At 46.7% G+C, this 14,775-nt stretch overlaps 1 protein-coding gene across 1 annotated transcript in view; it reads right to left on the bottom strand.

Annotated features, from left to right (window-relative positions):
- The window catches only part of MATCAP2 (microtubule associated tyrosine carboxypeptidase 2), a 334,412-nt gene that overhangs the window by 244,443 nt on the left and 75,194 nt on the right, over positions 1–14,775 (bottom strand). The window contains exon 2 of the mRNA XM_078688222.1: positions 5,422–6,077. Within this exon, the coding sequence (XP_078544348.1) occupies positions 5,422–6,077 (656 nt within the window). The remainder of the gene's footprint in view (positions 1–5,421; positions 6,078–14,775) is intronic.

The following is a 14,775-nucleotide window of genomic DNA, read 5'->3' as shown; positions in this document are numbered from 1 at the left end:
TATCTGGTACATCATCCCCCCCACCTAAATCATACTCTTCATCAGTGTGATGTGATGATGCAGGAGATTGAGCAGGAGAAGTTATAGGCTCAATATATGGAGTGATAGGAGAGGAAGAAGGTAAAGGAGAGGAAGGGTGCATTGGAGATGTGGCACAATCCTTTTTGGCAGGATCCACAGTTGGAAGTGGTGTGTCTGCTGGTCTCTTTTTGTGTGGAATTGCTAGCACATGTCCAGTTTTTGGATTGATATAGACCTTTTTATGCTTTGGATCTGGTCTAAATAGTTCTTCCGCTTGTATAATCCTCTTCGGCGCCGATTTCTTCGGTGTTGATAGTGGTTCTTTCGTGTTTTTTGCCTTAGGAGGAGTTATTGAGTCCTGTGGCAATTTCTTCGGTGCCGAAGGTTCTTTAGGCTTGTATGTATCAGGCCTTGTGGTCTTTGGTACCGTTATCGAAGATTTCGGCGTGGAGACAGGTTTTGTTGGTCCTGTTGCGCCGGAGTGTATCTTCCCGTCTTTGTTTTTGGAGCCGGATGGTTCCGGAGTTGAAGCTTTCGGTTCCGGTACTAGTTGTGGTTTCGGCACCGATGCCTGTTTAGGTGCCGAAGAGTCTTTGGGCGCCAAAGGGTGTGTTGGCTTCGGTGCCGAAGAGTCCTTCGGTGTGGAAGGATGTTTCGGTGCCAATGGAGGAGGTGGAATTGGCATATGTTGTTTTTTCGGTGCCGAGGCACCGGAAGGCGTTGTCTTTTTCCTCGGAGCCGAGCCGGAAGGCGGGGCGTTACGGGTAGATTTCGGTCTCGACTGGGCCCCATGGGCGGAGTGCTGACCGTTGCCTTTGGTTTGGGCAGTGTGTGTGGTGCAGGGGCAGAGGTACTCACGGGTTGTCGAGATGGAATCGAGTCGTCCGAGTCCTCTGCTCCCGATATGATCTGGAGATCAGGCGAGTCTTCCTCGGCGACGATTGGAGCCTCGTCCTCGGAGATATCTTCGAGTGGGTTCTCTTCCTCGGAGACGTTCTGTTCGACGATCTCCTCCTCAAAGATGACCTCCGGTGCTGGCGCTGATCTCCTCATCTCGTGTCGACGGGCCCTCCGATCCCGAATGGTCTTTTTCGATCAGAAGGAGGCACAGGCTGTGCAGGTCGACTCGTCGTGTTCTGGCGAGAGACAGAGGTTGCAAACCTTGTGATGGTCGCTATGAGGGAATTTTGCTCGACATACCTGGCATCTCTTGAATGGAGTTCTTTCCATGAGGCGTAGACCGTACAGCGCCGATGGGCCCAACAGCCCGCGTCGATGCACCGGGATGTAGCTGGTGATGTCGAAAAGTGTCTTCGATGTCGAACGTTGTTTGTCTAAAGTTTTACGCTTCGAAAATGCCGAAAAAGTCTTTTCTAGCCGGAGCGGAAAATTTTCATCCGAACCCAGTGGCGGAAAAAAAAATCTGAGGATGGAGTCGATGACCATGCGCAGTATTGTCCAAGGGAGGAGTCACCTATCTCGTGACTACAAAGACTTCTTCCAAGAAGACAACAACAACCTGCAATCATCCGAGCCCAACACCAGGTGGCGATCTATTGCTAAATGTACAATCTGCAGCTCATATGCCTCGAACACGACGTTTCCCGTTTGAAGGTCAGTGCCTACATCCGTCCCTGCTGCACACTCCCTCACCGGTCCGTAGGCAGGCCCTTACCTCCGTATGCTCAACCACACACTGCTTGCGTCCTCCGACACTCGCTGCGCATCACACCGCCGAAGGCTGGGCTTTTCCAGTGTCCGGGGGCTTGCCGGCTGCTCCTTCATGGAGAAATTGCCAAAACTCCTCCGATGGCCACCGGAGAAAATGCTTCTTGCCGTCTGCCCAGAATGAGGGAGGGGTCTGCCAATGTTGAGGAAGCAACTCGATAATAGATCCGTAACACTTCAGGTCAACAGCATAAAGAGACGAGAAGGCAGACCCAGATATAATGCAGATAACGGGTTTATTGAGAGAACGCCCGCACCACCGCCATTACGCATTTCAGCCCCCTCCGAGGCCTTTATCACATGACGCGTTTCAGAAGCATTTTTTAGTTTTTAAAGTGACAGTGCAATCAACGTACGTGGAAAGCGCAATAGACATAGAAGTTACACTATGAGCTTGTGTGATGAACTCTATGATGTACAGCCTGTATTTAGTAGTACATGAGTGTAAAATACACCATAAATATTCATGTAATCATAAATATTTAAAATGTTCAAAACCATTCAAATATTTAAAATGTTCAAAACATACAAAATATCTAAAATGTCTGAAGTATCAGTATAAAATTGTTACACAATAAATCATAGAACAATATATACATGGTCTCCTATTAAGTAGTGGACAATGTATATCCTACTAAAGAGTCTGTCATAAAACCTGATGAATGACCACGTGGTACATCTAGTCATGCTGACACAAATTCTACTTGAAAATGGCTGAATTGCACACTAGCTCTGACAGTACTAGCTCATAGGTTCAAGAAGGATATATATATCAGATCCAAAATGTATCCCATGCCCTTATATCACAGAAACTAATAGAAATGTATTTCATGAATTCAGTATTAAATTCAGCAATACCCTCTTAATGTGTTCCTCTTTAGGTTGCTCTGACTGCCGATTGTTTTACACAAATTACATACATGTTTGCTGCCTATAGTAGTTCATTACTTTTTACACCGTCGGTCTAATTGTCAACATTATCTGACTAACTTATCAGGCTAAGAAATATTACTTAACTGACGATATGGCTTATGTGAAATAAAATATTAATGATAGCAATCTCCTGCACTGAGAAATAGCTTGGATTTCTAAGATCTTGCCACGGAAGGTCCGTGAAAGCACGTTTGTAGAAGTGAATCTCAACAAGCTGGGGTCAGGCTTGTTTGGTGGAACAAAGCTTATGTATCTCTAGCTTAGCTAGTAAAGCACTCCAAAATATTGCCCGTCTTCTATTTATGCAACAATAACATTAGCACCTTGTTGTTCTGCTATGAAAGACGAAACACGTGAACCGTTTAAAGGTTGGTAGCAAAGGATTAAATACTGAATTTGCAATCTGAGGAGAAGGGAACAGTAGCTAAAAGGCTCCTGGTAGAAAACCAAGTACGTTGGACTGAATGAGCTACATGTTCAACCAAGGAGAAGAATCCAAGAATTGTGTATTTGCCAACAGATTCTTAATAGAAACAAATCAGACTAAAGGGCTGTGCAAGATTACCGACGAGATGACAAAGCTAGAGTTGTTAACGAACATTGCCTGGTATCTGACAAGCACCATGTAGACTTGATTATCATCTTCACAAACAACGCCTCGACCATCAGCGAAAACATCACTTAACCTAAAACTAAACCCTTGTCTGCAAATACCCACAATCAAACATCTCATTTTACCAACTGCAATGTGCTGAGCAACCAACAATGACACAAAGCATCAAGCCACACAGTGTTACCTTGTTGGCTACATGGATCAAGCAATCTACTTTGACATTTTTCACATTGCATTACTCAATGTCTTCATACCTCAATAAAGGTCCCGAATTCCTATATATGTAGTTTTCAACAGGCTCTTGAAAAATAACACTGGGGGATTGCAGAACCCAAGCCTATTACCTCCAATTGCTAAACTTCTCGTCCCATGAGATATCTCTGAAAGGGAGATACCCGCATACTGCAATATTTTACAGAAGACCACAGCATCCTCCATTACCAGCAGTGCGACCAAAGACCTAAGCGTGTATTTGATTCTGCACTAGCCATTGTACTGTAAAACCTGCTCATAAACTTGAGCGTGTCCTGCCCACAGCCTCATTCTTCTGGGCTTGTCTGCCATCTCCTATATGGTGAGGACTATGCATTCCTGAAATGGCTGCGTTTATGATGTCTGGAGCAGTGCCTGTGTGAATAAACTATTTCCCATATGACTGATGTTCTGCCATCAGAATTGGTACAAATGGGGGTGGTGGACTGTTCCCATGAGGCACAGGGTCAGACTGATTTGCATATGGCCATGTCTGAGCTGGGGTGGCAGAGTGGGCTAAAGAACGTTAATGGATTAAACCCAGATCTGTTGACTGGGTGTGAGTGTTTGATTGGTTCAGATGCTCCGTCCATCACCACCCCCTTTTTACCGATCAGAATTGGTGAAGCACACAAAAACAACAAAGATCATTTTCTAGGTCCTGACACGGTTCACACTGTCAGTGCTGATGCTCAATGTATACATGTGATTTCTAGCTCACCTTGTTCATCGACACCACACAAAATTCTACTGGAAGATGACAACAGGAATCAGGGTAACATATCAACATGACTGAAACATTTTCTTCGTGGAATGAGGGATAAAGAAAAACTATCTTTGTTTTAATCAATCTAAATCTGAATTCTGATACTGGACCCTGAACAACCTGTTACCCCCAGAGCAATGTAGCAGCCAAAGCCCCACCAAATTATTGCTCAACATAAAGCACTATATTGAGCATTCATAATTGCTGATTGTCCTAGGCTTGATTACTTATTTAGCATTGATTATTGTAATTTACTAAATCTAAATCCTAGACATTCCTATGTGTTTAAATCCAACAGATCATCAGAACATCACAGCCCTCAAGGAACTCCGTTGAAAGAGCCCAGAATGTAATTTTAATTACTCCAAACCCTCCGTAGCAAGGCCCAACATGCCTAGAAAACCTATCATCTATCTATATTCCTATTAGAAACCTTCATTCAAGCTGCCAGAAGATTCACAATGGCAGAACACTGACTGCCATCAAGACGCCACTCTGGAATAATCTGGACCCAGGTCTGAAATCCCTCCAAAGCACCACCTATCCAGGGACGCGTTGGATATAAGATGCTTTTGCCTCGAAACTTAATATACTACAGGGCGGGCTTCCCCACTATTTTGCTAAAAGGAACTGCATCCCAACTGCGTGCAAGTGTCTGCTGCTCCACATGGCTGTGTTCTCAAGACCACTACACAAAAGCATATGCAGGTTTACATGCTGCAATTTAAAATGCTCTGAAAATAAATAAAGGAACACACAGAATCCGTCAGTATGAGCTACATACTGCTGGTATATTTCACTGCTCACTAAGGGCCCCATTCGCAAAGGGCCTCCCCACTCGTAGCGGAGGCTCTGCAGTCGCGCAGGGTAGGCCTGTGCTAGAGGCGGTGGCCCTGCAATAGGTAACTGCAGTACGGTCGTCCCACCACTACTGTGGGGCCTCAGCCACAATTGCGGAGACCCTTTGTGAATCGGGTCCAATGTGACTCTAGCATTATACAACTTACCTATTAAGTCAGTAGTTAGGTGTCATCAGCAATGTAAACATCCTAAATCAGACCCCCAATACAATGTAAATATGTGTATGTTACAAACATGCCATACATACCTGTTTGAGATATCTGTCAGAGGCCCTGCTGTATTTCGCCAGCACACTTGGAACTGCAGGATTTGAATACACAAACACGGGGTTATAGGTGAACTCTGATTTAAAGAATTTAGCTTTCTCTATCTCCAGGTTTGAAGGCCTAATGGCTGTTAGTATGCAAACTTTTGCTTCTTTTGCCTGGCTTTTTAAGGGTGGAGGGGGGCTTGGCTTCGGCAGCCTAAATAAATAATGTCTTTTGGCCTTTGTTTTAGTTCTGGCTGACAGCCCCATCCTGCTGCCTGTAATGACAATGCTAGGGCAAAACGTGGTCACTGGGCTCGTGATATAAAGAGGAGTCGGCTTGCTGTTGCAATACCAGCTGCTGCTCAACAGGAGTGAAGGTGCTTTAAATTTGCGGCGCTCTTTTGAGGAAACCTTGCTGGACTTTCTCTGCCGTTTGTGGTGACTGCATGGCGTCTGCTTTTGGCTGTGATGCTTTTTCTCCTCTTTGCTCTGTAAGAACACATTGTCGCTGCTGCTTCCTGTAGTGAAAATGTCCTTGAGGACTCCAGAAGAGGACAGTAGATGGAGATGTCTTTCAAGGCTGAGGGAGAGGTCATCTTCTGGATTCAGGACTGACTTCCTGGAGAGCTCTTTTTTAGGCCAATGGAGTTTCTCTGTATGTACAAAAAAACGTAAAGCTCTAATGACTTAAATATTTTTTTTGTATAAACAAAACAAACTGACAGAACAAGCAGGTACGGCATACACTTTTCAAAAACATTATAGATTTTTAAAAAGCGTTAATGCTAACATCAAATAACAGTTATCACCTTCCGAAGCACTCCACAGAGTAGCGTGCTACTTGTCTGCATATGTGCTTCAGCACTTTATCAGGGGTACAGAGAACTAAAAAGTAAAACTACAATGCAATACAGCATAACTATGATCAGCATTTGGCAAAGCTAGAATGTCTGACTGGCCAATAATAAACAAAATAGACACAGGGTGGCACCATTATTACTTGGATTTAAAATTGAGAAACTGAAAGAAACTGTAACCACTTTAACTGCACCATAATAATATATTCTACAGAAGGATGTGAACATTGGCAATATGCTGTGGCTTGGTAGTTTGGAATTTATTAGCACTGCCAGCAGACAGCTACAATTGTCAGTAGTCAGGTTCTAAAAACATATGGGCAGATTTACAAGCCCCTTGCGCCACTTTTGCGTCACTTTTCCCATGTTAAAAGTGACGCAAAGTGGCGCAAGAGGCTTGTAAACCGGCCCCATAGCGGCTAACTTTAGTCTTCAGATTGTTTACAAATTCCGACATTTATTTCCCAGATCCGCCCATCACACAGTAAAACAGAGCAGCTTGCAGAGAGTACTGTGATAAACTGTAGCTGAAGTTAATGCTTTGAGACGGATGTATGACGTTACTCCGCATACCGTTACAACTACCTACCATTACAACGCGACCATTACAACGCATACCATTACAACGCATAGCGCTTTGGGGTGCTGGATAGTGGTAAGTATAATTTACTATTCTAACTCCAGTCCCCGTGGACCCTAGGGAAGGTGTTGGATAGTAAATTATACCATTCCCTATCCTATAGCGCCCCTCAGCGCAATGCGTTGTAATGGTATGCGTTATAAAAGTCGCGTTGTAATGGTAGTGCGGAGTAACGAATGCGTTGTAACAGGTGCATACCCTTTGAGACAGCCATATTGCTAGAGGCTGCTCTTTCTCCAGTCTTCAATTTATTACATAAGTGTTTTACACACCGAGCATATAGGCAACTAGTATTGGCATCTGGGCATTCAGACACTTGACTACAAGTGAGTTTGATGTGAGTGGGGAATTTGCCACACCTGATTAATACCATTGGGGTGTGGTTTTAACACGTTTGTTAACTACCTCTTATTCCAAGTGTTTCCATTTGAAATGAAGCATAGCATGTGGATTTCGTTTATAAGGCACCACATTTGTATGTTTTTTTTTTTCTTGGCTCTTGTCCCCAGTAAATGCTGTCATGCTTCACCTACCAAAATATGTTAAGGAAAAACATTGGCAGGTTAGAGTGATAATTATTATATTTTCGTAATATTTCCCAGACAGATTTCAGAAGGGCACACCTGCCGAATGTTATTCCGGAAAAAGGTCCAGAAACAAAACAATGCATGTACAATTTAGTGTGTTAAGTACCATTGTTCCATGTTAAGCCCCATTTCCAAGTTGAGAAATTCAGAAAAGCAGCATTTTATACACTCAGTACATACATCATTGTTGGTAATGATATTTACTGGGTGTGGTAAATACCACAAACAGCCATGCCAAGTTTCCCACGTACATGCGTGATGTGCTGCTCAAGACTAGGTTTTATCTTTGAATTCTGGGAATCGTGGTGGTTTATTCCATTATAAAAAAGGACTACAAATCCCAGAGTTCAAAGGAAAAACACTGGATTGGAGCAACACATCACACATGAGCCTGGGAAACTTAGCAGTTATACAAAACCTATTCCAGCTCCTGCTTGACTCCAGCCCTGCCTGCTCCGGCTCTGCTCCTCCCCAGCTCCAGTCCTGCCAGATCCACCTCAGTTCCAGGCATGCCCCCTCCAGCTATGCGCCCCAGGCCAGCTAGCTCCAGTCCTGCCAGATTCATCTCAGTTCCAGACCTGCCACATCCAGCTATGCCCCAGGCCTTCTAGCTAGGGCCTGACAGATTCACCTCAGTTCCAGGCCTCCCTGCTCCGGCTCTGCTCCACCCTAGCTCGAATCCTGCCAGATACACCTCACTTCCAGGCCTGCCACCTCCAACTGTGCCCCAGGCTTGTTAGCTCCAGTTCTGCCAGATTCACCTCAGTTCCAGACCTCCCACCTCCAGCTATGGCCCAGGCCGGCAAGGTCCAGGCCTGCCAGGTTCACCTCTGTTCCAGGCCTGCCACCTCCAGCTATGCCCCAGGCCTGCGAGCTCCTTGTCTTATAGATTCACCTCAGTTCCAGCCCTGCCACCTCCAGCAATGCCCCAGGCCTTCTAGCTCAGGTCCTACCAGATTCACCTCAGTTAAAGGCCTGCCACCTCCAGCTATGCCCCACCTCAGCCCCAGTCCTGCCAGATTCACCTCAGTTCCAGGCCTGCCTGCTCCGTCTCTGCTCCTCCCCAGCTCCACTCCTGCCAAATTCACCTCAGTTCCAGCCCTGCCACCTCCAGCAATGCCCTAGGCCTTCTAGCTCAGGTCCTACCAGATTCACCACAGTTCCAGGCCTGCCACCTCCAGCTATGCCCCACCTCAGCCCCAGTCCTGCCAGATTCACCTCAGTTCCAGGCCTGCCTGCTCCGGCTCTGCTCCTACCCAGCTCCAGTCCTGCCAAATTCACCTCAGTTCCAGGCATGCCTGCTCCGGTTCTGCTCCACCCCAGTTCCAGTCCTGCCAGATTCACCTCAGTTCCAGGCCTGCCACCTCCAGCTATGCCCCAGGCCTGCTAGCTCCAGTCCTGCCAGGATCACCTCAGTTCCACCCTGCCACCTCCAGCTATGCCCCAGGCCTTTTAGCTCCAGTCCTTCCAGATTCACCTCAGTTCCAGGTCTGCCACCTCCAGCTATGCCCCAGGCCTTCTCGCTCAGGTCCTGCCAGATTCCCCTCAGTTCCAGGCCTGCCTCCTCCAACTGTGCCCCAGGCTTGTTAGCTCAGGTTCTGCCAGATTCGCCTCAGTTCCAGGCCTGCCACCTCCAGCTATGCCCCAGGCCAGTTAGCTCCAGTCCTGCCAGGTTCACCTCAGTTCCAGGCCTGCCTGCTCCGTCTCTGCTCCTCCCCAGCTCCAGTCCTTCCAGATTCACCTCAGTTCCATGTCTGCCACCTCCAGCTATGCCCCAGGCCTTCTTGCTCAGGTCCTGCCAGATTCACCTCAGTTCCAGGCCTGCCTGCTCCGGCTCTGCTCCACCCCAGCTGCAGTCCTGCCAGATTCACCTCAGTTCTAGGCCTGCCACCTCCAACTATGGCCCAGGCCTGTTAGCTACAGTTCTGCCAGATTCACCTCAGTTCCAGGCCCGCCACCTCCAGCTATGCCCCATACCTGCTAGCTCCAGGTCTTCCAGATTCACATCAGTTCCAGGCCTGCCACCTCCGGCTCTGCTCCACCCCACTCCAGTCCTGCCAGATTCATCTCAGTTCTAGCCCTGCCACCTCCAGCTATGCCCCAGCCTTTCTAGCTCAGGTCCTACGAGATTCACCTCAGTCCAGGCCTACCACCTCCAGCTATGCCCCACCTCAGCCCCAGTCCTGCCAGATTCCCCTCAGTTCCAGGCCTGCCTGCTCCATCTCTGCTCCTTCCCAGCTCCAGTCCTGGCAGATTCACCGCAGTTCCAGGCCTGCCACCTCCAGCTATGTCCCAGGCAAGCTAGCGCCAGTTCTGCCAGATTCACCTCAGTTCCAGGCCTGCTACACCCAGATATGCCCCAGGCCTTCTAGCTCCAGTCCTGCCAATCCAGCTCCAAGCTCCATCTCTGCGCCAGCCCCACCAGCTTGTTCGTGGTTTGCCCAATTCAGTTCTGCTTTAGTCCTGGGCTTACCCAGATGCCGCAGGACTTTGTTTTTTGTGCTTTTTGGTTGTTTTCCCCCTGTGTTGTGGCCCTACATCCTCTTTGTAACCCATGTTGAAGAAAGTGTTGCTTCTAGAAGGCGTCCCCCTTTCCTTGGAGCAGCTAAGAAAGAGATGGGGACAATTGACTCCCTATTGGACACCTTTGACAAGTTCCTCCAGGTCTAAGCGACTAAAACAATGTCTAGAACAGCAAAAAATAGACTGAGTTGCCACAACCTACACATCTTCCATTACAGATAAAATGACATTCAAAAACTGGTATCAGATTATGGAAATTTCTTAGATGTTAATTTACACCAATGCGCTATTTAATACATGCAAATAGGGAATGACATGTTGATTTAGGTGTTCACAGCACCAAAATCCACATGTAACTGGTATTTAATGGACTTTCTTCAACAATACATTTCGACAGGTTTCACCGACCAAAATGTACCTGGGTAAAAACTGCATAGAGACTGGTAATTACAGAGAAACTCCTGATTCTAATACATGCAAAACGCAGGTGTTTGCATGGGGAGTGCAAAAAACGGGACACTGATAACGAGCGTCTACAATATGAAATGTGGTGATCAATAGCACTTCATTACAAGAGTGCACCATGTGGTGATCAATAGCACTTCATTACAAAAGTGCACTAAGTGGGCAAACTATGGGGCATATTCACAAAGAGCTATCGCTGAATTAACGGCACTCTATCACAGGTAAAGTCGTGATAAATTTACCTCCCGATTTACAAGCTGGTGTTAACAGCCAGCTTGTGTTGCCTTGCTCTTGATTTGTTTAAAACTGTAACTACTTTTAAAATCGACGAATTTTAACTTTGAATTGCAACTTTACCCCAAATTGCTTGATTAATAAGCTTTTCTTCGCTAACTTCTTCCGCCCTCCTCCCCGCAGCCCTGGGCCACTCCCAGCCGAGTATCGACGCTGTGGAGTTGGTCCCGGGCACTGAATTGCGGTGGCCATATTGGGTGTAGCTGGGACGCCCCGCGCTCTAGTTGCGCTTAAAAGGGGCCCCCTTCGACCTTGCACCTGATTGCTTGTGTGCCTGAGTCCCTCCTGAGGTGGAAGCCGGGAGGTTGTGTTGTCTTGCTCTTGATTTGTTTAAAACTGTAACTACTTTTAAAATCGACGAATTTTAACTTTGAATTGCAACTTTACCCCAAATTGCTTGATTAATAAGCTTTTCTTCGCTAACTTCTTCCGCCCTCCTCCCCGCAGCCCTGGGCCACTCCCTGCCGAGTATCGACGCTGTGGAGTTGGTCCCGGGCACTGAATTGCGGCGGCCATATTGGGTGTAGCTGGGACTCCCCGCGCTCTAGTTGCGCATAAAAGGGGAAGTCCATGTCTCCGCGCAGCGGACGCGCTCAGCGGACGCGCCAGATCTGTGCCGGAGTCGTGCCAGAGTCCTGCCCGTCTGCGCCCGTCCGCGACCATCTCGCGGCCTCGACAGTCGACTATCCTCCTGGCTCTACCTTGAACCTCATTTCTTACAGCAGGGAACAATTACTGGATCTTAACCCTACTCTCTGCAATTTTACGTACGCAATTTCTTTATATGATAACCCCCACGCCCATCCCTTCTCCCACTGTAGCGACGAAAAGAGAGCCTGCAATCTCCTGAAACAATCCCCCCTCTTTCAGACACCTAACCAACACCTTCCCACTAGCAACATTATCAACATTAAAGCGGGCTTAATTAACTGCCGTTCTCTAGTCAAACAATCCTTAGACATTGCGCATACCCTGGAAGATGATAAATGGGATCTCCTCTTTTTAACTGAGACTTGGTTGGGGGACCCTGAACCTAGCTATTCCCTCAGATTACAGCATACTGTGTGCTAATAGACAGAGCCCTAATCCAGGTGGAGGGGTTGCAATAATTTATTGATCAAAATGGACCATTTCATCGTTCCCCTTTGCCCAAATTGGATCTATTGAGGCATTACCATTCTCTATCCATCTCGCCGCTAACATCACTTGTTCAGGCCTTTTGGTCTACCGTCCTCCCAAATGCAAACTTATGCATCTCCCATCACTTTTGGACTATGCTCTCCAGGCTTGTTCCCGCTATTCGAACTTCACCCTGCTTGGTGACTTTAATCTCCATGTAGATAATGTCCATGATCAAGCCAATTTAAATTTTTTGTCCACCCTCTCTGACGGCGGTTTGAATCAACTGGTCTCCAACCCTACCCATAAAGCCGGACACATCCTTGACTTGATTTGCACAAATCTGACAGATATCTTTATCAGTGAACCCTACCTGGTGATCTGGTCAGACCATTTCTTTGTCCCTTTTTCCTTCTGCCTACAACAACAGGATAGACCTAGACTCCCGGCTAAAACAGAAGGCCGTAACTGGAGCAAGATTACTCTTGATAGCGTAGCAGTTCATCTCCCTCCGACTGCCCCAATAGATACCTTAGACCTTGATTCTAGGCTAAATGATTACAACAACAGAATTTCTTCTGCTATCAATATTATTGCTCCTATCAAACCTATTAAAACTTTTTGAGCGGCTCCTTCTGCACCCTGGTACTCTGATGATCTGCGTAAATGCAAATCAGCTTGTAAAATCTTGGAAAGATGTTGGAGACAAACATATTCCCTGGAAAGTAAACAACTTTACAAATCAGCCCTCAAAGATTATAGAAAAAGGATAATTGAGCATAAGAGAGTATATCTGGAGGAGAAAATTAACCGAGCCCAGGGCTCATCTCGAGAAATCTTTAACACTGTTAGAGCCTTTACCGATCCTATGGCCCTTAAACGACAATCCCCAGCGTCCCAATTTCTCTGTGACCGCCTCTCGGACTATTTCGAGGCCAAGATTGCTACCATTTATGCCTCCTTTCCAGACAAAAAAAAACCATTGCCCTCTAATAACAGCCCAGTCAATTCAGTATTCACCCCTGACACTTCTCTAGACAAAAAATCTCCACAGTCCACTGATAATAGCCCTGTCAACTCAGTTTCCACTCCTGTCTTTACTAATTTTGCAGAAATCTCCCTCGAACGTTCTTTGACAGAACTATCAAAATGTAAGTCAGGGTCACCCACAGACCCTTGGCCGGCCAAACATTACAAATCCCTGGCCCCGCTTCTTAATCCATTTCTTAACGAGATTTGGAACGACTCATTCCGGACAGGTATCTTCCCTGATTCTTGGAAGCATGCCCGTCTGGTTCCTATTCTTAAAAAGCCCAATGCCGATCCCAATGAACCATCTAATTATCGGCCTATCTCGTTGTTACCTGCACCTGCTAAGGTACTTGAAAAACTAGCCCACCAACAACTTGCGGACTTCCTTGAATCCAACGGCTCCTTTCACAACTCCCAACATGGGTTTAGAACCGGTCATAGTACCGAGTCAGCATTAATAGAAATGGCTGACTCTGTAAGATGGAGACTGGATGAAGGATCTAGAGCGGTGTTGGTGCTGCTCGACTTGTCGGCAGCATTCAACACCGTCTCCCACCCAGTCCTCCTTGACCGACTTCAGTCTAAGGGCATTCAAGGTAAGGCACTGGAATGGCTTACCTCCTTTTTAAAAAACCGAACTCAAGCAGTTTTTACCCCTCCCTTCACCTCGGCTAATCGTCCTCTGAAGTGGGGAGTCCCACAGGGCTCCTCACTTAGCCCCCTTTTATTCAATGTTTATTTTTCCCCATTAGCTGAGATCATTGCTCAATCAGGTATAAAATCTACCTCTTATGCTGATGACATCCAGCTATTGTTTGCCTACAATAACCCTACTCAGTCCACCTTCGACCCATTAAAGAACTGCCTTAACAATATAGCCAGTCGGATGGATGACAACTTCCTTCGGCTTAATGCCGGTAAAACTGAGGTCCTTTTTTTCCGCCAATCCTCCCCCCTTGACTCCAATCTTTGGTGGCCCCACGAATTAAACACACCCCCCTACCCAAAGAATCCGTGAAGAATCTTGGAGTCAGATGGGATACCAGTCTCTCATTTCATAAACAAATCCAAACGGTATCGGCTGCATGCTTTTCGAAAATCAGAATGATTAGAAAATGTATTAACTTTTTACCAAACAACACCAGAAGAACAATCATTCAGGCATTGATTACGTCCCATTTGGATTATGCCAATGGCCTTTATATCGGACTCTCCTCTGGCCTCTGCCATCGTCTTCAGATGGTCCAAAATGCCGCAGTCCGTTCGGTCTGTGGCATTTCTTTGCGTGACCACATCTCCCCTCATGGACGTCGTCTCCATTGGCTTCTGATCAAACAAAGAGCAGAATTTAAGGCCCTGACTTTGACCCATCGAGCTGTAAGGGGTAAGGGCTCTGCATATTTCTCCTCCTCCCTCCGCCCCTATAGCAACATCAGACCCCTCCGCTCCAGCTCAAAAAATGTTTTTGTCATCCCAAAATTCAAAAAGGTACGTTCAGGCGGAAGAACGTTTCAAGTAGGGGCCACTACTCTCTGGAACAATCTCCCCCAACCCATTTGATTTATCCAAGAAGAACTACCATTCCGAAAAGCTGTAAAATCATTCTTATTCTGTTAAACTTCAACAAGAGCCAGTAAATCATTATACTCACATACAATGAGCGCCGGGACACCCCGTTGGGGTAGCCGTGCGCTATATAAGATACACTAAATAAAATAAATAAATAAATAACAGCCCACAGCACCAGTTTACCCGCGATATATCGTCACAGAGGACCCCCGCAACTATCGTTAATGAGATGCAGAGTAGCTGTTCCCGTGCAAAATGCCGCGAC

Source organism: Lissotriton helveticus, chromosome 4_1 (genome assembly GCF_964261635.1).
Source record: "Lissotriton helveticus chromosome 4_1, aLisHel1.1, whole genome shotgun sequence".
Classification (NCBI taxonomy): Eukaryota; Metazoa; Chordata; class Amphibia; order Caudata; family Salamandridae; genus Lissotriton; species Lissotriton helveticus.
The sequence above is the reverse complement of the archived record's forward strand: the minus strand, read 5'-3'. Positions and strand labels throughout refer to the sequence as shown.